A 24,787-nucleotide genomic window follows, 5' to 3' on the forward strand; every position below is an offset into this window, starting at 1 on the left:
CCAACATTAGGCAACGCCCCAATTCTCGGTCTCTTAAGGCACTAACCGCTGGCGCAAACAACCGAATTTCTAGGCCTTTGTTTGTTAAAAATAGCCTCGGTAGATAATCCTCTCCGTCATCCGGAATTTTTAATCAACCGGCACCATCCCAGTCCCGTCGGTGCCGGATACCAAAGAGTTTCCTGTAGTGTTAAAACTCCTGTGCATGCACAACTTCTAGTTCAATGTCCCCTCGTCATAAAGTTTGGTCAACATTTAACATTGGAACCAGCAGTGCAAATATTTAGACTGGAAATGAAGGAAGTTATGCTGAACGTTTATAAAACATTGGTTAGGCGGGAGTATTGTGTCCAATTCTGGGCACCACACCTTAGGAATGATGTCAAGGCTTTGGAGAGAGGGAAGAGAGGAGATTTACCAGAATGGTGCCGGGGATGAGGGGCTTCAGTTATGGGGAGAGACTAGAGAAACTGGGATCGTTCTCCTTCGAGCAGAGAAGGTTAAGGGGAGATTTAATAGAGGTGTTCAAAATGATGAGAGGTTTTGAGAGAGTAGATACGGAGAAACTGTTTCCAGTGGCAGGAGGGTCGGTAACCAGAGGACACAGATTTAAGATAATTGGCAAAAAATCCAGAAGGGAAATGAGGAGATTTTTATTTACACAGAGAGTTGTTGTGATCTGTAACACGCTGCCTGAAAGGGTGGTGGAAGCAGATTCAATAGTAACTTTCAAAAGGGAATTGGAGATGTACTTGAAAAGGAAAAATTTGCAGGGCTGTGGGGTAAGAGCAGGGGGAGTGGGACTAGTTGGAGAGCTCTTTCAAAGAGCTGGCACAGGCACGATGGGCTGAATGGCCTCCTTCTGTGCTGTATGATTATATGATTCTCAACACAGATAAATGTGAGGTATTACATTTTGGTAGGAAGAATAGGGAGGTCACTTATTACTTGGAGGGTGCGAGTCTGGGTGGGGTAGAGAAACAAAGGGATCTCGGAGTACAAATACACAAATCACTAAAAGTTCCGACACAGGGTAGCAAGGCCATAAAAAAAGCAAACAAAGCACTAGGGTTTATTTCTAGAGGGATAGAATTGAAAAGTAGGGAAGTTATGCTAAACCTGTGTCCAACCTTGTTTAGACCACACTTTGAGTACTGTGAACAGTTCTGGTCACCATATTATAAAAAGGATATAGAGGCACTGGAGAGGGTGCAGAGAAGATTCCCTGTCGGTGATTCCCAGTCGGGGTGACTCCCTGTCGGTGATTCCCAGTCGGTGATTCCCAGTCGGGAGATTCCCAGTCGGTGATTCCCAGTCGGGGTGATTCCCAGTCACTTGATTCCCAGTCGGTTGATTCCCAGTGGGTGATTCCCAGTCGGGGTGATTCCCAGTCAGTGATTCCCAGTCGGGATGATTCCCAGTTGGTGATTCCCAGTCGGTGATTCCCAGTCGGTGATTCCTAGTCAGGATGATTCCCAGTCAGTGATTCCCAGTCAGGATGATTCCCAGTCGGTGATTCCCAGTCGGGGTGATTCCCAGTCGGTGATTCCCAGTCAGGATGATTCCGAGTCGGTGATTCCCAGTCGGGATGATTCCCAGTCAGTGATTCCCAGTCAGGATGATTCCGAGTCGGTGATTCCCAGTCGGGATGATTCCCAGTCAGTGATTCCCAGTCAGGATGATTCCCAGTCGGTGATTCCCAGTCAGGATGATTCCCAGTCGGTGATTCCCAGTCGGGGTGATTCCCAGTCGGTGATTCCCAGTCAGGATGATTCCGAGTCGGTGATTCCCAGTCGGGATGATTCCCAGTCAGTGATTCCCAGTCGGGTGATTCCCAGTCTGTGATTCCCAGTCGGTGATTCCCAGTCGGTGATTCCCAGTTGGGGTGATTCCCAGTCACTTGATTCCCAGTCGGGGTGATTCCCAGTCGGGGTGATTCCCAGTCGAGATGATTCCCAGTCAGTGATTCCTAGTTGGGATGATTCCCAGTTGGTGATTCCCAGTCGGGATGATTCCCAGTCGGTGATTCCTAGTTGGGATGATTCCCAGTCAGTGATTCCTAGTTGGGATGATTCCCAGTCGGTGATTCCCAGTCGTATGATTCCCAGTTGGTGATTCCCAGTCGGGATGATTCCCAGTCGGTGATTCCCAGTCGGTGATTCCTAGTCAGGATGATTCCCAGTCGGTGATTCCCAGTCAGGATGATTCCCAGTCGGTGATTCCCAGTCGGGGTGATTCCCAGTCGGTGATTCCCAGTCGGGATGATTCCCAGTCGGTGATTCCCAGTCGGGATGATTCCCAGTCAGTGATTCCCAGTCGGGTGATTCCCAGTCTGTGATTCCCAGTCGGTGATTCCCAGTCGGTGATTCCCAGTCGGGGAGATTCCCAGTTGGGTGATTCCCAGTCGGGATGATTCCCAGTCAGGATGATTCCCAGTCGGTGATTCCCAGTCGGGATGATTCCCTGTCAGTGATTCCCAGTTGGGTGATTCCCAGTCGGGATGATTCCCAGTCGGGATGATTCCCAGTCGGTGATTCCCAGTCAGGATGATTCCCTGTCAGTGATTCCCAGTCAGTGATTCCCAGTCGGTGATTCCCAGTCGGTGATTCCCATTCGGGGTGGCCCTCACCAATTTTCCATCACTCTCCGCCGCGATCCCATCAAATTTTGGGCGGCATCATGAAGGAGAATTCCCCCTTGCGTCAGACACAGGGATCGAGTGCGATCTTTCCGTCCAGTGTCCTACTCTAGGGAGGTCCTCACTCAAAGACTATCATGAGATTCTTGAGGTAGTGCCTAGGGAAGAGCGGCTGAGGCGGTTTCTCGTTGACCTCCTCACAGTTTTTATCTTTGAAGTACCTTCTCCTAGGTGGGCTACAACCAGGGCCAAAGAATGCTTCAGAGATGGATAGAGGAGTTGGGTTAGACACAGGGACAGACAGAGGTGTGGGGCTAGACACAGGGACAGACAGAGGTGTGGGGCTAGACACAGGGACAGACAGAGGCGGGGGGTTAGACACAGGGACAGACAGAGGCGGGGGGTTAGACATAGGGACAGACAGAGGTGTGAGGCTAGACACAGGGACAGACAGAGGTGTGGGACTAGACACAGGGACAGACAGAGGTGTGGAGTTATACACAGGGACAGACAGAGGTGTGGAGTTAGACACAGGGACAGACAGAGGTGGGGGTTAGACACAGGGACAGACAGAGGTGTGGGGTTAGACACAGGGACAGACAGAGGTGTGGGGTTAGACACAGGGACAGACAGAGGTGTGGAGTTAGACACAGGGACAGACAGAGGTGGGGGGGTTAGACACAGGGACAGACAGAGGTGTGGGGTTAGACACAGGGGCAGGCAGAGGTGGGGGGTTAGACACAGGGACAGACAGAGGTGTGGGGTTAGACACAGGGACAGACAGAGGTGGGGGTTAGACACAGGGACAGACAGAGGTGTGGAGTTAGACACAGGGACAGACAGAGGTGGGGGTTAGACACAGGGACAGACAGAGGTGTGGGGTTAGACACAGGGACAGACAGAGGTGTGGGGTTAGACACAGGGACAGACAGAGGTGTGGAGTTAGACACAGGGACAGACAGAGGTGGGGGGGTTAGACACAGGGACAGACAGAGGTGTGGGGTTAGACACAGGGGCAGGCAGAGGTGGGGGGTTAGACACAGGGACAGACAGAGGTGTGGAGTTAGACACAGGGACAGACAGAGGTGTGGGGTTAGACACAGGGACAGACAGAGGTGTGGGGTTAGACACAGGGGCAGGCAGAGGTGGGGGGTTAGACACAGGGACAGACAGAGGTGTGGGGCTAGACACAGGGACAGACAGAGGTGTGGGGTTAGACACAGGGACAGACAGAGGTGTGGGGTTAGACACAGGGGCAGGCAGAGGTGGGGGGTTAGACACAGGGACAGACAGAGGTGTGGGGCTAGACACAGGGACAGACAGAGGTGTGGGGTTAGACACAGGGACAGGCAGAGGTGGGGGGCTAGACACAGGGACAGACAGAGGTGGGGGGTTAGACACAGGCACAGACAGAGGTGGGGGGGTTAGACACAGGGACAGACAGAGGTGGGGGGTTAGACACAGGGGCAGAGGTGTGGGGCTAGACACAGGGACAGACAGAGGTGTGGGGTTAGACACAGGGGCAGGCAGAGGTGGGGGGTTAGACACAGGGACAGACAGAGGTGTGGGGCTAGACACAGGGACAGACAGAGGTGTGGGGTTAGACACAGGGACAGGCAGAGGTGGGGGGTTAGACACAGGGACAGACAGAGGTGGGGGGTTAGACACAGGGACAGACAGAGGTGGGGGGGTTAGACACAGGGACAGACAGAGGTGGGGGGTTAGACACAGGCACAGACAGAGGTGGGGGGGTTAGACACAGGGACAGACAGAGGTGGGGGGGTTAGACACAGGCACAGACAGAGGTGGGGGGTTAGACACAGGCACAGACAGAGGTGGGGGGGTTAGACACAGGGACAGACAGAGGTGGGGGGTTAGACACAGGGACAGACAGAGGTGGGGGGTTAGACACAGGCACAGACAGAGGTGGGGGGGTTAGACACAGGGACAGACAGAGGTGGGGGGGTTAGACACAGGCACAGGCAGAGGTGGGGGGTTAGACACAGGCACAGGCAGAGGTGGGGGGTTAGACACAGGGACAGACAGAGGTGTGGGGCTAGACACAGGGACAGACAGAGGTGGGGGGGCTAGACACAGGGTCAGACAGAGGTGTGGGGTTAGACACAGGGACAGACAGAGGTGTGGGGCTAGACACAGGGACAGACAGAGGTGTGGGGCTAGACACAGGGACAGACAGAGGTGTGGGGTTAGACACAGGGACAGACAGAGGTGTGGGGTTAGACACAGGGACAGACACAGGTTGGGGCTAGACACAGGGACAGGCAGAGGTGTGGGGTTAGACACAGGGACAGACAGAGGTGTGGGGGTTAGACACAGGGACAGACACAGGTGGGGGCTAGACACGGACAGACAGAGGTGTGGGGCTAGACACAGGGACAGACAGAGGTGTGGGGCTAGACACAGGGACAGACAGAGGTGTGGGGGTTAGACACAGGGACAGACACAGGTGGGGGCTAGACACAGGGACAGACAGAGGTGTGGGGCTAGACACAGGGACAGATGGAGGTGGGGGGTTAGACACAGGGACAGACAGAGGTGGGGGGGTTAGACACAGGGACAGACAGAGGTGGGGGGTTAGACACAGGGACAGACAGAGGTGGGGGGGGGTTAGACACAGGGACAGACAGAGGTGGGGGTTAGACACAGGGACAGACAGAGGTGGGGGCTAGACACAGGGACAGACAGAGGCGGGGGCTAGACACAGGGACAGACAGAGGTGGGGGGTTAGACACAGGGACAGACAGAGGTGGGGGTTAGACACAGGGACAGACAGAGGCGGGGGGTTAGACACAGGGACAGACAGAGGTGGGGGGTTAGACACAGGGACAGACGGAGGTGGGGGGTTAGACACAGGGACAGACAGAGGCGGGGGGTTAGACACAGGGACAGACGGAGGTGGGGGGTTAGACACAGGGGCAGACAGAGGTGGGGGGGTTAGACACAGGGACAGACAGAGGTGGGGGTTAGACACAGGGACAGACAGAGGCGGGGGGTTAGACACAGGGACAGACAGAGGCGGGGGCTAGACACAGGGACAGACAGAGGTGGGGGTTAGACACAGGGACAGACAGAGGTGGGGGGGGTTAGACACAGGGACAGACAGAGGTGGGGGGTTAGACACAGGGACAGACAGAGGTGTGGGGTTAGACACAGGGGCAGACAGAGGTGGGGGTTAGACACAGGGACAGACAGAGGTGGGGGGTTAGACACAGGGACAGACAGAGGTGGGGGGTTAGACACGGGGCAGACAGAGGTGGGGGGTTAGACACAGGGACAGACAGAGGTGGGGGGGTTAGACACAGGGACAGACAGAGGTGGGGGTTAGACACAGGGACAGACAGAGGTGTGGGGTTAGACACAGGGACAGACAGAGGCGGGGGGTTAGACACAGGGACAGACAGAGGTGGGGGGTTAGACACAGGGACAGACAGAGGTGGGGGGTTAGACACGGGGCAGACAGAGGTGGGGGGTTAGACACAGGGACAGACAGAGGTGGGGGGGTTAGACACAGGGACAGACAGAGGTGGGGGGGTTAGACACAGGGACAGACGGAGGTGGGGGGTTAGACACAGGCACAGACAGAGGTGGGGGGGTTAGACACAGGCACAGACAGAGGTGGGGGGGTTAGACACGGGGCAGACAGAGGTGGGGGGGGTTAGACACAGGCACAGACAGAGGTGGGGGGGTTAGACACGGGGCAGACAGAGGTGGGGGGGTTAGACACAGGCACAGACAGAGGTGGGGGGGGTTAGACACGGGGCAGACAGAGGTGGGGGGTTAGACACAGGGGCAGACAGAGGTGGGGGGTTAGACACAGGGACAGACAGAGGTGGGGGGTTAGACACAGGCACAGACAGAGGTGGGGGGTTAGACACAGGCACAGACAGAGGTGGGGGGGTTAGACACAGGCACAGACAGAGGTGGGGGGGTTAGACACAGGGACAGACAGAGGTGGGGGGTTAGACACAGAGGCAGACAGAGGTGGGGGGGTTAGACACAGGGACAGACAGAGGTGGGGGGGTTAGACACGGGGCAGACAGAGGTGGGGGGTTAGACACGGGGACAGACAGAGGTGGGGGGTTAGACACAGGCACAGACAGAGGTGGGGGGTTAGACACAGGCACAGACAGAGGTGGGGGGTTAGACACAGGGACAGACAGAGGTGGGGGGGGTTAGACACAGGGACAGACAGAGGTGGGGGGTTAGACACAGGGACAGACAGAGGTGGGGGGTTAGACACAGGCACAGACAGAGGTGGGGGGTTAGACACAGGGACAGACAGAGGTGGGGGGTTAGACACAGGGACAGACAGAGGTGGGGGGGTTAGACACAGGGACAGACAGAGGTGGGGGGGTTAGACACAGGGACAGACAGAGGTGGGGGGTTAGACACAGGGACAGACAGAGGTGGGGGGTTAGACACAGGGACAGACAGAGGTGGGGGGTTAGACACAGGGACAGACAGAGGTGGGGGGTTAGACACAGGGACAGACAGAGGTGGGGGCTAGACACAGGGACAGACAGAGGTGGGGGGTTAGACACAGGGACAGACGGAGGTGGGGGGTTAGACACAGGGACAGACAGAGGTGGGGGGGTTAGACACAGGGACAGACAGAGGTGGGGGGTTAGACACAGGGACAGACAGAGGTGGGGGGTTAGACACAGGGACAGACAGAGGTGGGGGGTTAGACACAGGGGCAGACAGAGGTGGGGGGTTTAGACACAGGGGCAGACAGAGGTGGGGGGTTAGACACAGGGACAGACAGAGGTGGGGGGTTAGACACAGGGACAGATGGAGGTGGGGGGCTAGACACAGGGACAGACAGAGGTGGGGGTTAGACACAGGGACAGACAGAGGTGGGGGGGGTTAGACACAGGGACAGACAGAGGTGGGGGGCTAGACACAGGGACAGACAGAGGTGTGGGGGTTAGACACAGGGACAGACAGAGGTGGGGGGTTAGACACAGGGACAGACAGAGGTGGGGGGGTTAGACACAGGCACAGACAGAGGTGGGGGGGTTAGACACAGGGGCAGACAGAGGTGGGGGGTTAGACACAGGGGCAGACAGAGGTGGGGGGTTAGACACAGGCACAGACAGAGGTGGGGGGGTTAGACACAGGGACAGACAGAGGTGGGGGGTTAGACACAGGCACAGACAGAGGTGGGGGGGTTAGACACAGGGACAGACAGAGGTGGGGGGTTAGACACAGGCACAGACAGAGGTGGGGGGCTAGACACAGGGACAGACAGAGGTGTGGGGTTAGACACAGGGACAGACAGAGGTGGGGGGTTAGACACAGGGACAGACAGAGGTGGGGGGGTTAGACACAGGGGCAGACAGAGGTGGGGGGGTTAGACACAGGGACAGACAGAGGTGGGGGGTTAGACACAGGGCTATGCATCAGGGACAGAGAGAGGATCTCACACAGGAATAGGGACAGGTATAGAGGGAGATTCTCAGAGACAGGGAATACTATCACTGGGTCAGTAGTCACACTGAGTGTATTAGGGATAAAAAAAACTGATCACACACAGGAGTAGAGGCTGATAGAGGTGGGATCAGGGATACCTAGAGGGATGGACACACTGGCCTCCCTCAAGGGTTAGTGTTATTATTATACTTACAGATCTCCCGCTGTGAGCTCTGGTACCGCGGATGATGTCACCATTGGAACGCCCTCCGAGTCAATGTCCACAGCGAAGCTCCTTTCTCTGGGACCCATGTCAATATCTACCTGTAGCAACTGGCCTGACGAGGGGACAAGTGACGACAGAGGCTTCTTTCCCTGTTGTAACGTGTTCTGTTGATTAAAATTGAAGTTAGAATATAAGAACATAAGAATTAGGAGCAGGAGTCGGCCATACGGCCTCTCGAGCCTTCAATAAGATCATGGCAGATCTTCGACCTCAACTCCACTCTCCTGGTGCTTCCTTCTGCCCAAGAGTCACAGCAGATCTTTGGGTGAGGAATGGGTTGGCCAACACCGACAGCGCTCCTTTCTACACAGCTTCTCGCTTCCAGAGAGAGAGAGAGAGACACCTCAGTGCTTTTTACCGGGACATGGAGCTGACAGCGATCAGGAGGCGAAAAGGAGAAGAGTTGGGGTGGACCAGTCAGACAGAACTTGCATTTCTATAGCGCCTTTCACAACCTCAGGACGTCCCAAAGCGCTTTACAGCCAATGAAGTACTTTTTTTGAAGTGTATTCACTGTTGCAATGTAGGAAACGCATCAGCTGATTTGCGCACAGCAAGCTCCCACAAACAAAAAAGACCAAATAATCTGTTTCCTTTACGTTGGTTGAGGGATAAATATTGGGTGATCTCCCCTGGTCCTCTCCGAAATAACGGCCATGGGATCTTTTACATCCAGCTGAGAGAAAGAAAGACTTGCATTTCTATAGCGCCTTTCACGACCACCGGACATCTCAAAGCGCTTTACAAGCAATGAAGTGTAGTCACTGCTGTAATGTGGGAAAGAGGGCAGACGGGGCCTCGGTTTAACGTCCCATCTGAAAGACGGCACCCCCGACCGTGCAGCGCTCCCTCAGCACTGCGCTGGGAGTGTCGGGAAGGAGAGTCGCGGAGGTTGTTGTACCTTCGATAGGGTGGAGGGGCTGTACTTGTAGCGGGGTGGACCCCCTGCAGATTGTGGCAATCGGCTCGGAAGCGCCTGAGTTGGGGAAGGTGGTCCTGGGTCACACGCTGAGCGGGCGAGGAATTGGGGGGGGGGGGTTAGGATTTGGACATCACCCACTAGATACCCCACCTCTGCCACCTTTCATTCTGCCAGAGGAAGGATCACCTGAGCTATCCTGAATGACAACGTGAAAGTGGAGGGGGTCCAACACTGGTTGGTCAATCTACAGCTCTTCGGAGGTCCGCAAGGTTGAAATTCAAGTTATTTATTGAAGAGGGTAATCATTTCCAGAATGGGTAACCTCCCATCCTCCTCGGGTGCGGCTACGGAATTCCTGCACCTTCCCCCCCCCCACCCAACAGAGCGGAGGCCCGGGGAGCGCTGCCATTGGGAGATTGCCCACCCTCTTTATAGAGATGACCCTGGGATCATGTGATGTGGTCAAGGCGGGGTCAGACTGGCGACTGGAAATCCCACACCAATACCCCTCCAGCAGGGGAGCAGGCTCCCAGCAATTCCGGGCCCTTCACCTCGACCTAAATTAGGGTTCGGTAGTGTCGTGGTCATGTTACTGGAACCAACTAATCCAGAGAGTCCGAGTTCAAATCCAACTCACAGCAGTTGGAGAATTTAAATTCAGTTTTAACAAAATCTGGATCTCCAAAGCTGGTGTCAGTAAAAGTGACCATTGATGTACAAACCCATCTGGTTCACTATTGTCCTTCAGTGGAAGGAAACCCGCCGTCCTTACCCGCTCTGGGCCTATACGTGACTCCAGACCCGCACCAACTGCCCTCTGAAGTGGCCCAGCGAGTCACTTGCCTCAATCTGCTACAAAGAATAACAAGGGACTGCAACAGTCCAAGGAGAAGGTCCACCATCACCTTCTCAGGGCAACATAGGAACAATAGTCGTCCATTCAGCCCCTCGCGCCTGTTCCGCCATTCAATGAGATCAAGGCTGATTTGTGCCTCAGCTCCATTTACCTGCCTTTGTTCCATATCCCTTGATGCCCTCGCCCAACAAAAATCCATTGACATGAATCTTGTCATTCATGTGGAAATGATTATGTAATAATACTGGGCGGCCTGCGGGTGGCGCTGTCCAGGGAGAGTATAAATACTTGGGCATGGGCCCAGCTTGCTCAGGACATTCTTTAACAGGAACTAGTGAAGGACACAACTAGATCTCCATGTTGAAAAACAGTTGATTAAAGCCTTGTTTAATACTTGGACCAAGTGCCTTGTAGTTTTCTTACGTCATCCATCATTCTCTGTCTTGAAAATTTCAATTGATAGGAGCAACTAGGAATGGGTAATAAATGCCGGGCTTGCCAGCGATGTCCACATCCCGAGAATTAACCATTTAAAAAAAAACACCAAAGTTACTGAACGAACATCAGAATTAAGAATACCTGGAGGTCATTGACAAAGAGCAGGGTTTTCACCCGGGAGAACTGCTCCTTCAGCTGAATTAAGGCCAGTTTCTGTTGAATGAAATGCAGCTCCAGGACGGCTTCTTCAACAGACGCTTTAGCCCGATTCCTAAACACAGAGAAAATTGACATGCGTCGTGACAGCTTTCACCTTTCAATACACAACACTCAGGGCCAGTTTCCCATCGCTGCACTGCCTGGCGCCCCTCCCGCTCGCTGTGACGAGCAGTACGATGGGAAGCTGGTCACCGCACAAGGGGGACAACCCCGGCTCCTGAACTCTAAAAAAGAAGGAACTTGCATTGCTATGGCACCTTTCACGACCTCAGCACATCCCAAAGAGCTTCACAGCCAAGGAAGTACTTTTTGAAGTATAGTTACTTTTGTAATGGTCCCACAAACAGCAATGTGATAATGACCAGAGCATCCATTTTTTAATGTTGTTGGTTGAGGGTTAAATATTGGCCAGGACACCGGGTTGGGGGGATGCTCCCCTGTCTTTCATCGAAATAGTGGCCATGGGATCTTTAACGTCCACCTGAGAAAGCAGACGGGGCCTCGGTTTAACGTCTCATCTGAAAGACGGCACCTCCGACAGTGCAGCACTCCCTCAGCACCGCACTGGGAGTGTCAGCCCTAGATTTTGTGCTCAAGTCTCTGGCGTGGAACTTGAACCCACGACCTTCTGACTCAGAGGCGAGAGAGGGTGCTGCCCACTGAGCCACGGCTGACACCGTTGGGGAGTCACGCTCGCAGGCGGCACTGGTTGGAGTATCAGTGCCACGGTGAGGTCCGCCTATCTCTGACTCGTAATCCCTGCAAGCGGGAGCAGCAATATTTATATTACGTGGCGTGGAAAAGGTCCACGCACATGGCTTTAAGGTAAGTCAGGCCTGTTGTACAAAATGTATATTTGGATTCGCGCAACATCAATCCAAAACAAAAAATTGCCATTGTTCAGAGTGTGAAGAGATTAGAGAAGCTGGAATTGTTCTCATTAGAGCAGAGAAGGTCAAGGGAACATTTAATAGGGGTGTTCAAAATCATGAAGGTTCTTGAAAGAGTAAATAAGGAGAACATTTTTCCAGTGGCAGAACGGTCAGTAACCAGAGGACACAGATTTAAGATAATTGACAAAAACAACAGTGGGGAGACGAGCAGAAACCTTTTTTACGCAGCGAGTTGTTGTGATCTGGAACGCGCTGCCTGATAGGGCGGCGGAAGCAGATTCAATAATAACATTCAAAAGGGAATTGGATACACACTCGAAAAGGAGAAATTTACAGGGCGATGTGGAGAGAGCAGGGGGAGTGGGACTAATTGGAGAGCACTACCGAAGAGCCAGCACAGGCATGATGGGCCGGATGGCCTCCTCCTGTGCTGTAATATTCTAATAATCCATTGAGTAAACAGTTGGATCTTTTAAGAACATAAGACATCGGAGCAGGAGTCGGCCATTTGGCCCTTCGAGCCTCATCCACCATTCAATAAGATCATGGCTGATCTTCGACCTCTTCTCCACTTTCCCGCACTGTCCCCATATCCCTTGGTTCCCTTAATATTCAAAAATCTATTGGTCTCTGTCTTGAATATACTCAACGACTGAGCCTCCACAACCCTCAGGGGTAGAGAATTCCAAAGATTCACCACCCTCTGAGTGAAGAAATTTCTCCTCATCTCAGTCTTAAATGGCCGGCCCCTTATTCTGAGACTGTGACTCCTGGTTCTAGACTCCCCAGCCAGGGGAAACATCCTCCCAGCATCTGCCCTCTCAAGCCCTGTAAGAATTTTGTATGTTTCAATGAGATCACCTCTCATTCTTCTAAACTCTAGAGAATATAGGCCTAGTCTACTCAATCTCTCCTCATAGGACAATCCTTCCATCCCAGGAACCAGTCTGGTGAACCTTCGTTGCACTCCCTCTATGTCAAGTATATCCTTCCTTAAGTAAGGAGACCAAAACTGTACACAATACTCCAGGTGTGGTCTCACCAGGGCCCTATATAATTGCAGTAAGACGTCTTTACTCTTATACTCAAATTCTCTTGTAATAAAGGCCAACATTTGCTTTCCTAATTGCTTGCTGTACCTGCATGTTAATTTTCAGTGATTCGTGTACAAGGACACCCAGGTCCCTCTGAACACCAACATTTCCCAATCTCTCTCCATTTAAAAAATACTCTCTTTTCTATTTTTCCTACCAAAGTGGATAACTTCACATTTCTCCACATTATATTCCATTTGCCATGTTCTTGCCCACTCACTTAGCTTGTCTATATCCCCTTGAAGTAATATACTGGCATGGATTGAAAATTGGTTAACAGACAGGAAACAGAGAGTAGGAATAAATGGGTCTTTTTCGGGGTGGCAGGCGGTGACTAGTGGGGTACTGCAGGGATCAGTGCTTGGGCCCCAGCTATTCACAATATATATCAATGATTTGGATGAGGGAAGCAAATGTAATATTTCCAAGTTTGCTGACGACACGAAACTAGGTGGGATTGTGAGTTGTGAGGAGAATGCAAAGAGGCTTCAAGGCGATTTGGACAGGTTAAGTGAGTGGGCAAATACATGGCAGATGCAGTATAATGTGGATAAATGTGAAGTTATCCACTTCAGTAGGAAAAACAGAAAGGCAGAGTATATTTGAATGGTGATAGATTGGGAAATGTTGATGTACAAAGGGACCTGGGTGTCCTTGTACACCAGTCACTGAAAGCAAACATGCAGGTGCAGCAAGCAGTTAGGAAGGCAAATGGTATGTTGACCTTCATTGCAAGAGGATTTGAGTACAGGAGCAAGGATGTCTTACTACAGTTATACAGGGCCTTGGTGAGACCATACCTGGAGTACTGTGTGCAGTTTTGGTCTCCTTACCTAAGAAAGGATATACTTGCCATAGAGGGAGTGCAGCGAAGGTTCACCAGACTGATTCCTGGGATGGCAGGACTGTCGTATGAGGAGAGATTGGGTCGACTAGGCCTGTATTCACTAGAGTTTAGAAGAATGAGAGGGGATCTCATTGAAACGTATAAAGTTCTGACAGGGCTAGACAGACTGGATGCAGGGAGGATGTTTCCCCTGGCTGGGGGGGGTATAGAACGAGGGGTCATAGTCTCAGGATACGGGGTAGGACATTTAGGACTGAGATGAGGAGAAATTTCTTCACTCAGAGGGTGGTGAACCTGTGGAATTCGCTACCACAGAAGGCTGTAGAGGCAGTCACTGAATATATTTAAGAAGGAGATAGATTTCTGGACACAAAAGGCATCAAGGAGCATGGGGAGAGAGCAGGAATATGGTATTGAGATAGAGGATCAGCCATGATCATGTTGAATGGTGGAGCAGGCTCGAAGGGCCGAATGGCCTACTCCTGCTCCTATTTTTCTATGTTTCTATGTTTCTAAGCCTCCTTGCATTTTCCTCACAACTTACATTCCAACCCAGCTTTGTATCATCAGCAAACTTGGATATATTACATTTGGTCCCCTCATCCCAATCATTGATGTAGACTGTGAATAACTGAGGCCCAAGCACTGATCCTTGCGGTACCCCACTAGTTACAGCCTGCCAACCCGAAAATGACCCGTTTATCCCTACTCTCTGTTTCCTGTCTGTTAACCAATCCTCAATCCATGCTAGTATATTACCCCCATCCCATGAGCCCTAATTTTGTTTAATAACCTCGTGTGGCACCTTATCGAATGCCTTCTGAAAATCCAAATACACCACATCCACTGGTTCCCCCTTACCTATTCTGCTAGTTACAACCTCAAAAAACTCTAACAGATTTGTCAAACACGATTTCCCTTTCATAAATCCGTGTTGACTCTGCCCAATCCTATTATTATTTTCTAAGTGCCCTGTTACCACGTCCTTAGTAATAGATTCTACCATTTTCCCTACTACTGATATCAGGCTAACTGGTCTGTAGTTCCCCTTTTTTCTCTCCCTCCTTTCTTAAATAGCGGGGTTACATTTTCTAACTTGCAATCCGCAGGAACCGTTCCAGAATCTATGGAATTTTGGAAAACGACAACCAATGCATCCACTATCTCTATAGCCACCTCTTTCAAAACCCTAGGATGTAGGCCATCATGTCCAGGGGATTTATTGGGTTTCAGTCCCATTAATTTCTCCAGAACTACTTTTTTACTAATACTAATTTCTTTCAGTTCCTCACTCTCGCTGGACCCTTGGTTCTTCACTATTTACGGGAGTTTTTTTGTGTCTTCTTCCATGAAGACAGACACAAAGGCCCAGAAATTTGGGTCTCCATGGGTGAGTACGCACGGGGTACTAACCCGTAAGCCCAATGGAAGTGCCAGTTTCGTGCATGCACTGCGCATGCGCGGGAAACCGGCACTTCCGTTCCCCTGAAAGAAGGGGTTCAGAGGTGGAACGCGTGCGCCAGAGAGGCAGCGCGTGAGCATCGAACTTACGTTTTTTTTCCAGGTTTTTCCAGGAGGGTAAGTCTCCAGGAGTTACACTTTTAAAAAGGAGGCGCAAGGCCTGCTTTTAACAAGGTAAGTGGTGAATTCATTCAAATTAAAAAAAATTTCCACAGGTTTATTATTTTTAAATACTTTAAAGAAAGGTAAGTTTATTTTTAGCCCCATTAGAAAATGTAATTAATTTTTTCAAAAATTTAAATTATTGACTTCAAGTTACAGTATTTCAAAAATGTGATTTTTTTAAATGTATTTGAGGTTTTAGTGATGTTTTGGGGCTTATAATATTTATAGGTTTGACAACTCTTCCTGTCAAACTTATGAATGAAGCATTCCCTGCTACCATTGGCTCTCCATGGCCCACGTGATCCCAGGGGACGCATCGAACTAACTGCGCCCCTGGGATACGCAAGCACTGCGCGCCGGCAGTTGGAGGAGGCCAAGGATCGGAATCCCACGCGGGCCCACAGCTCAACGGCAGGCGCGCTAGATAAGTGCAGGTCGGGGGCTTGCACCCGCGGGAAGCCTCCGACCCGAATTTCTGGTATTTGTTTAATTTCTCTGCCATTTCCTTATTCCCCATTATAATTTCTCCTGTCTCAGCCTGTAAGGGACCCACATTTACTTTCATTAATCTTTTCCTTTCTATATACCTATAGAAGCTTTTACAGTCTGTTTTTATGTCTCTCGCTAGTTTACTCTCATATTCTATTTTCCCTTTCTTTATCAATTTCTTGGTCCTCCTTTGCTGAATTCTAAAATCCTCCCAATCCTCAGGCTTACTACTCTTTTTGGTAACATTATAACCCTCTTCCTTTGATCGAATACTATCTTTAACTTCTCGTTAGCCACAGTTGAACCACTTTTCCTTTGGGGTTTTTGTGCCTTAAAGGAATGTATATTTGTTGTAAATTATGTATTAATTCTTTAAATGCTAGCCATTGCTCGTCCACTGTCATACCTTTTAATGTAGTTTCCCAATCTACCTTAGCCAACTCACTCCTCATACCTACGTAGTTTGCTTTGTTTAGATTTAAGACCCTAGTTTCGGATTTAACTAAGTCACTTTCAAACTCAATAAAAATTCTATCATATTATGGTCACTCTTCCTGAAAGGCCCCTTTATATTACAAGGTTATTAATTAACCCTGTCTCGTTGCACAATACTAGATCTAACATAGACTGTTCCTTAGTTGGTTCCTCAACATACTGATCTAGAAAACTATCTTGTATGCATTCCATGAATTCGTCCTCCACACTATTACTGCAAATTTGGTTTGCCCAGTCTATATGTAGATTAAAGTCCCCCATGATTAATGTAATACCCTTGTTACATGTGCCTCTAATTTACTGATTTATACACTGCCCTACATTACAACTGTTTGGGGGCCTATAAACAACTTCCACCAATGTTTTCTGCCCCTTGCTGTTTCTTAGCTCCACCCAAACTGATTCTACTTCTTGATTTTCGAAGCTATGATCCTTTCTCTCTACTGTCTTTATCCCATCCTTTATTATCAGGGCTGTGCTGCCTTCCTTTAGGAACTTATGTTGGTTTTCAAGTTAATTCAGGGGTTTAATTAATTTGAGTTGATTCCCATTGTGTGCCGCCACCTAGTGGATATTTGGTACCTAGCAAGTGCAGTAAAGCGCAGTAAAGTGCGGTAAAGTAAGTGCTGTAAAGTAAATTGCTGTACATCACAAGACCTGCAGCTCGACACATGGTCTTGGAAGTTATTTTCTTGTTACGCTTCGGCCTTGGACACTATTTGTCTGTAAGTACTTGAGAATGTTATAGATGATTAGTGTACACTATATTTTGCAGAAAATGTTTAGTTTGTAACCTTTCTCTCTAAGCAAACTTACACAGCTAGCCATGAATTGCTCGCTCTCTGTGTCTAGCTGGTTAACTTGTAGCTGTATTTTGATGCACTATGTACAGGGCTAATTTAAAGTGAATGTAAGAGAATGCCTTTCAGTTTGCTAAATGTATATTCACAGTAAGCTGTGTTTTCACGTGTTTTGGTAAGTTACATGCCAAATGTACTGTGTTGCTCACGCTTACCTAAGTTTGTGTATGCATATCAGTTATGTGCTTGTGTACTAATGTATGCTTCCACTTCTGTATTGTATTTCAGTTTCACAATAAGAATCTTTCAGTAAAGTTTACAAGAAAGTCAAGCCATGTGATTTTTATGGGAAGATATCAAGTTGTTAGCTACCTGTCTAGCTCTGCATAGGAACGCGCTGCAAGGGCAGAATAAGGGCTACCCCTCCTCCTTTTTCATTTTGCCTATCCCTTCTAAAAGTTAAGTATCCTGGAATATTTAGTTCCCAACCTTGGCCACTTTGCAACCACGTCTCTGTTATGGCTATTAGATCAAACCTGTTCATTTCTATCTGCGCTATTAATTGATCTATTTTGTTGCAAACATTTCGCATATTCAGATATAGTGCCTTTAGCTTTGATTTATTTCTCTTTTTCCCTGATGTCACCTTGGTCACAGATGCCTTACTACCTTTGTTACTCTCTCTGTCCCTTCCTGACCCATTCTGCTTATTTCTACCGAAAACTCTACTCTGCTCTCGAGCCTTGATATTGCTCTTGCTGCTTTTAAATTTACTCTTTCCTGAATCCTCCCGCCCCTTCTTCATCAGTTCAAAGCTCTGTCTACTGCCCTAGTTATTCGGTTCGCTAGGACATTGGTCCCAGCCCAGTTTAAGTGGAGCCCGTGGTGCCAGTACCCCATGAACTGAAACCCCTTCCTCCCACACCACTCTTTGAGCCGCACATTTAAACCTCTAATCTGTTTGTCCCTATGCCAATTTGCGCGTGGCTCATGTAACAATCCAGAGATTATTATCTTTGAGGTTCTGCTTTTTAATTTAGATCCTAGCTCCTCAAACTCCCTCAGCAGAACCTCATTCCTAGTTCTGCCTATGTCATTGGTTCCTACGTGGACCACGACAAGTGGATCCTCCCCCTCCCACTCCAAGTTCTTCTCCAGCTGCGAGGAGATATCCTCGGAGTTCACATCACGGAAGACCTCTCCTGGTCCCTCAATACCTCCTCTCTGGTGAAGAAGGCCCAGCAGCGCCTATATTTCCTAAGGAGGCTGAAGGGATGTAACCTGTCACCCCTGATCCTCTCTAAATTTTACCGCTGCACTATAGAGAGCATCCTGACGAACTGTATCACAGTATGGTATGGCAGCTGTAGCTCCTATGACCGGAAAGCCCTGCAGCGGGTAGTCAAAACTGCCCAACGCATTACCGGCACCCGGCTACCGACCATAGAGAACATCTATCAGAAACGCTGTTTACGGAGGTCACTGACCATCATCAAAGATCCTACCCACCCCAGCCACAGTCTGTTCACCCTCCTGCCATCTGGGAGACGCTACAGATGCATTCGCACCCGAACGACCAGATTTAGGAACAGCTTCTTTCCCAGGGCTGTCATCCTACTGAACTCCACAAATAAACTCTAAAGTCTGCACATCTGCCAATGCACTTTATAATGTTTATGTTAATGTATTACAAGCCAAATGAATGTTGAATGTTTAAATGTCTTAATCTAAATGTACACTCTTGGGAGCCGCAAGCCTACATTTCGTTGTACTGCACTTGTGCACTAACAATGACAATAAAGTTGATTATGATTATTATTATTATGATTATTATTAACCCTGGCATTGGGCAGGCCACACAACCTTCGGAACTCTCGGTCACGGCTGCAGAGAGCAGTATCTATCCCCCTGACGATACTATCCCCTACCACAACCACATTCCCTTTCACTCCCCCCACTTGAATGGCCTTCTGCACCATGGTGCCATGGTCAGCTTGCTCATCCATCCTGCAGTCTTTGCCCTCATCCTTCTTCTTCTTAGGCAGTCCCTCGGAACCGAGGATGATTTGCGTCCACACTAGAAATGAGTTCTCAGGTGACTGATGAGTCCAATGCGGGACCTACAGTCTCTGTCACAAGTGGGGCAGACGGTGATTGAAGGGGCGGTTGGGTGGAGTGTTTGGGTTGATGTGCGCGCCTTCCGCTGTTTGTGCTTGGCTTCCGCTTGTTCCCAGCGAAGAGACTCGAGGTGTTCGGCGCCTTCCGGATGTTTCTCCTCCACGTGTGGTCTTGGGCCGGGGATTCCCAGGTGTTGATGGGGATGTTGCATTTTTTCAAGGAGGCTTTGAGGGTGTCCTTGAAGCGTTTCCTCTGCCCACCTGGGGCTCTCTTACCATGTCGGAGCTCCGAGTAGAGCGCTTGCTTTGGGAGTCTCGTATCGGGCATGCGGACGATGTGGCCCATCCATCGGAGCTGATCGAGCGTGGTCAGAGCTTCGATGCTGGGGATGTTGACCTGAGCGAGAACACTGACATTGGTGCGCCTATCTTGCCAATGGATTTGCAAGATCTTGCGTTGGTGGTACCTCTTCAGTGCTTTGAGGTGCCTGCTGTACATGGTCCTTGTCTCTGAAGCATACAGGACGGCAGGTATCACTACTGCTCTGTAGACCATGAGCTTGGTGCTGCGTTTGAGGTCCTGGTCTTCAAACACTCTCTTCCTCAGGTGACGGAAGGCTGCACTGGCACACTGAAGGCGGTGTTGGACTTCGTCATCGACGTCTGCCCTTGTTGACAGTAGGCTACCGAGGTATGGAAAGTGGTCCACGTTGTCCAAGGCCTCGTCATGGATTTGGATAATCGGGGGGCAGTACTGTGTGGTGGGGGCAGGTTGGTAGAGGACCTTTGTCTTACAGATGTTTAGTGTAAGGCCCATGCTCTCGTACGCTTTAGTGAAGGTGTTGACGATGATTTGGAGTTCGACCTCAGAGTGTGCACAGATGCAAGCATACTGCAATTTGATGACAGGATGGGACGACCTTGAATCTGGAGTGGAGGCGACAGAGGTTGAACAGTTTCCCGTTTGTTCTGTAGATTAGCTCCACTCCAGTGGGGAGCTTACTGAGGGTGAGATGGAGCATTGCAGCCAGGAAGATCGAGAAGAACGTTGGTGCGATGACACAGCCCTGCTTGACCCCGGTCTGTACGTGAATTGGGTCTGTGGTGGATCCGTTGGTCAGGATCACAGCTTGCATGTCGTCGTGAAGCAGGCCCTCATCTACACAGGCAGCAAGATCCTCATACCTGTTGGACAAGGGCAAAGGCCGAGGCTCCTCCAGCACTGCACCTGGGGTCCCCTTACCTGCCTAAATTGCAGCCACACCCTCCTGTCCCTGACCACTGACCAGACCTGTACCACTACCTAACCTAAAACGTGTGACTGCCTCCTGGATCAAAGTGTCCAGGTAACACTCCCCCTCCCTGATGCCCCGTAATGTCTGCATCTCAGACTCCAGCTCGGAAACGCTGAGCTGAAGTTCCTCAAGATGCAAACACTTACTGTAAACGTGGTTGTCCGGGATCACAATGCTCTCCACAAACTCCCACATGCTGCAGTTACAGCACACCGCCTGCACTGCCATCCCAACATGACCTTGATTTATTTAATTAAATTTAATTACATTTGTAATTAGGTAACCTAGTTTATAGTGCAGTTTCCTGACTACTTACTTGATCTAGATTAAACTAAGGGTACTGAAATTAATTATCTACCTGTAACACAAACCACTACAAGTAATGTCGGCAAAAAGCAACGACTCCTTCCCCCTCTTCTCCGAATTCCCACTCTTTCCGAATTCCCAACCAAAACACTCTGTTCAAGTCCATTCCATTTAATCCCGCTCTGTGTGGTCCGCTCTGTGCTCTGCAGAAATGTTTACTCTTACCCAATTTTTCCCCCGAAGTGTATATCGCCCATTTTTGGGGCGCTAATATCGGCCGGGCGCAAAGTTTAGCGCCCGGCGCTAATTATCACCTCCGACTGCAAAATGCGCCTCTATCGCCCCTGGAGGTGATTTGAGCGTTAAATCAGGCGCTACACACCTCTCTTAAGGTGCAAACGTCGGGGAGCGAGGCGCTACCTCAGAACGCTACCGAAGCTCAGGCGATGTCCGTTACCATGGAAGCCAGACAGACTGGCGCCATCCAGTTTTTAAAGGGGAGGGGCCATCTTGCTGGCCAGCCACACCCTGCTCATTGCAGCCTCGAATGTCGGCCTGTAGGGACCTCGAAAGCAATTGTGTTAGAAGCACAAATGGATAGGCCCAGGGAAAGAGCTCGGCACTTAGGAACCTCAAAAGTGGTGCTGAGGGCCCAAGCTCCGTCAAATCTCTCCAGACATCTCTCTCCCTCTCAACCTGCGTGTACCAAACATTTTGCCGACAAGTAAAGGCAGGAAGTGCCCGCCTTTAAATAGCGCTCCCCCAGACCCTTCCCAACTTGAAAATGTTCCCCTCTACCTGTCGTTCCTAGTGGCAGGCACTAAGGCAGGGGCGCGACTCAATATCTGGTCCGGGGCGCAACGGGGGGTTGCACGCTCGACTGATGTCGCAGTCTGCGGGCGCAGGAAATCGTGGTGGTAGTGTAAAACAACTGTTCAATTTCGTGAGCGGCGCTAAAATTGCCGCGCTCGGGCGCTAAGTTCTTAGCGACCCATTAGTACCCCTGGAGGCGCTAACCAACCAAATTTTTCCCCCTTGGAGCCCCACCCAATTTACAAGTGATGATTCAGCTCCCCCGCTCCCGGTGATTAGTGCCGGTTCAAGACAACCACTTACACCTGATTGGCATAACTTGTAGTCAGCGTCTATTAACTACAGGTTTTAAAGTTTTAGGGAGGAAAATTCGGTTGCTTTGTGCTTCCCGTTAGCGGCGCTAATCTAGCGCCCGGGCGCGGCGATGTTTGCGCCGCTCGCGAAATTGACCAGACATTTTGCGGTGGCGCTAAACACTACCGCCATGATCTCCTGCGCCGGCAGATCGTGATGTCAGTCGAGCGTGCAACGCCCCAGTAGCGCCCTGGACCGGATATTGAGTGGCGCCCCTGCCTTACCGCCTGCCACTAGCAACGACAGGTTGAGGGGAGCGTTTTGCAGTCGGGAAGGGACTGGGGGAGCGCTATGTAAAGGCGACCGCTTCCTGCCTTTTTTTGTCAGCGACATTTTTGTACCACGCATTCTGAGAGAGAGAGACTTCTGGAGAGGTTCAACGCTGTGTGAAGGAATTTTGGGTACTGAGCAGCACTTTGCAGGTTCATTTTGATTTGCCCTTCCTTGTATCGATTTAGAAGAGACTATGGGGGCTGCACTCTGAGCTCTTTCCCTGGGCCTCTCCATTGTTCTTTCCAGCAGATTTGATGTACAGGTCGCTCCAGGCTGAGATTCAAGGCTGCAATAAGCAGGATGTGGATGGAGAACAAGATCGACCCTCCCCTTTAAGAACTGGCTGGCGCCAGTGTGTCTGTGTTCCATTGCTGACTGACATCACATGAGCTTCGCCAGCGCTCTGAGGTAGCGCCTCGCTCCTTGGCGTTAGTGTCTTAAGAGAGGTGTGTAGCGCCTGATTTAGCGCTCCAATCACCTCCAGGGGCGATAGAAGCCAAGTTTGCAGTCGAAGACGATAATTAGCGCCAGGCGCTAAACTTTGCGTCCGGCCGATAATTACGCCCCAAACGGGGCGATACCGAATCTCTCCCCCTTAAAGTTCTATGTTAAAATCTAAATCTTAAACTATATTTCAATTTTTACAGCTTCTACTTCCAAACTCCCAACCAAAGCATTCTGTTCCAGTCCACTCCCCTTAACCCCGCTCTGTGTAAACCGCTCTGTGTAGACCGCTCTGTGTAGACCGCTCTGTGTAAACCGCTCTGTGTAAACCGCTCTGTGCAGACCGCTCTGTGCAGACCGCTCTGTGCAGACCGCTCTGTGTAGACCGCTCTGTGTAGACCGCTCTGTGTAGACCGCTCTGTGTAGACCGCTCTGTGTAGACCGCTCTGTGTAGACCGCTCTGTGCAGACCGCTCTGTGTAAACCGCTCTCTGTAGACCGCTCTGTGTAAACCGCTCTGTGTAAACCGCTCTGTGTAGGCTGCTCTGTGTAAACCGATCTGTGAGTACCGCACTGTGTAAACCGCTCTGTGTAGACCGCTCTGTGTAGACCGCTCTGTGTAAACCGCTCTGTGTAGACCGCTCTGTGTACACCGCTCTGTGTAAACCGCTCTGTGTAGACCGCTCTGTGCAGACCGCTCTGTGTAAACCGCTCTGTGTAGGCTGCTCTGTGTAAACCGCTCTGTGTAGATCGCTCTGTGTAAACCGCACTGTGTAGACCGCTCTGTGTAAACCGCTCTGTGTAAACCGCTCTGTGTAAACCGCTCTGTGTAGGCCGCTCTGTGTAGACCGCTCTGTGTAAACTGCTCTGTGTAAACCGCACTGTGTAGATCGCTCTGTGTAGATTGCTCTGTGTAGATCGCTCTGTGTAAACCGCTCTGTGTAAACCGCTCTGTGTAGACCGCTCTGTGTAGACCGCTCTGTGCAAACTGCTCTGTGTAGACCGTTCTGTGCAAACCGCTCTGTGTAAACCGCTCTGCGTAAACCGCTCTGCGTAAACCGCTCTGCGTAGACCGCTCTGCGTAGATCGCTCTGTGTAACCGCTCTGTGTAGACCGCTCTGTGTAAACCGCTCTGTGTAGACCGCTCTGCGTAGACCGCTCTGTGTAACCGCTCTGTGTAGACCGCTCTGTGTAAACCGCTCTGCGTAAACCGCTCTGCGTAGACCGCTCTGTGTAAACCGCTCCGTGTAGACCGCTCCGTGTAAAGCGCTCCGTGTAAAGCGCTCCGTGTAAACCGCTCCGTGTAAAGAGCTCTGTGTAAAGAGCTCTGTGTAGACCGCTGTGTAGACCGCTCTGTGTAGATCGCTCTGTGTAGACCGCTCTGTGTAGACCGCTCTGTGTAAACCGCACTGTGTAGATCGCTCTGTGTAGATCGCTCTGTGTAGATCGCTCTGTGTAAACCGCTCTGTGCAAACTGCTCTGTGTAGACCGCTCTGTGTAGACCGCTCTGTGTAGACCGCTCTGTGTAAACCGCTCTGTGTAGATCGCTCTGTGTAGACCGCTCTGTGTAAACCGCTCTGTGTAGACCGCTCTGTGTAAAACGCTCTGTGTAAACCGCACTGTGTAAACCGCTCTGTGTAGACCGCTCTGTGTAGACCGCTCTGTGTAGACCGCTCTGTGTAGACCGCTCTGTGTAAACCGCTCTGTGTAGACCGCTCTGTGTAAACCGCACTGTGTAAACCGCTCTGTGTAGACCGCTCTGTGTAGACCGCTCTGTGTAAACCGCACTGTGTAGACCGCTCTGTGTAAACCGCTCTGTGTAGACCGCTCTGTGTAAACCGCTCTGTGTAGATCGCTCTGTGTAGATCGCTCTGTGTAAACCGCTCTGTGTAGACCGCTCTGTGTAGACCGCTCTGTGTAAACCGCTCTGTGTAGATCGCTCTGTGTAAACCGCTCTGTGTAAACCGCTCTGTGTAGATCGCTCTGTGTAGACCGCTCTGTGTAGACCGCTCTGTGTAGACCGCTCTGTGCAGACCGCTCTGTGCAGACCGCTCTGTGTAGACCGCTCTGTGCAGACCGCTCTGTGTAGACCGCTCTGTGTAGACCGCTCTGTGTAGACCGCTCTGTGTAGACCGCTCTGTGTAGACCGC

General features: G+C 50.9%; 1 protein-coding gene across 1 annotated transcript in view; it reads right to left on the reverse strand.

Annotated features, from left to right (window-relative positions):
* LOC147109030 (uncharacterized) overlaps nt 1–24,787 on the reverse strand; it is a 195,981-nt gene that overhangs the window by 65,698 nt on the left and 105,496 nt on the right. Inside the window, exons 12-13 of the mRNA XM_086004169.1 lie at nt 10,715–10,844; nt 8,286–8,461 (exon numbers count right to left, since the gene is read on the reverse strand). Of these exons, the coding sequence (XP_085860295.1) occupies nt 8,286–8,461; nt 10,715–10,844 (306 nt within the window). The remainder of the gene's footprint in view (nt 1–8,285; nt 8,462–10,714; nt 10,845–24,787) is intronic.

This window comes from Somniosus microcephalus, chromosome 12, assembly GCF_052327205.1.
Source record: "Somniosus microcephalus isolate GS21.2 chromosome 12, FLI_Smic_1.0, whole genome shotgun sequence".
Taxonomy (NCBI): Eukaryota; Metazoa; Chordata; class Chondrichthyes; order Squaliformes; family Somniosidae; genus Somniosus; species Somniosus microcephalus.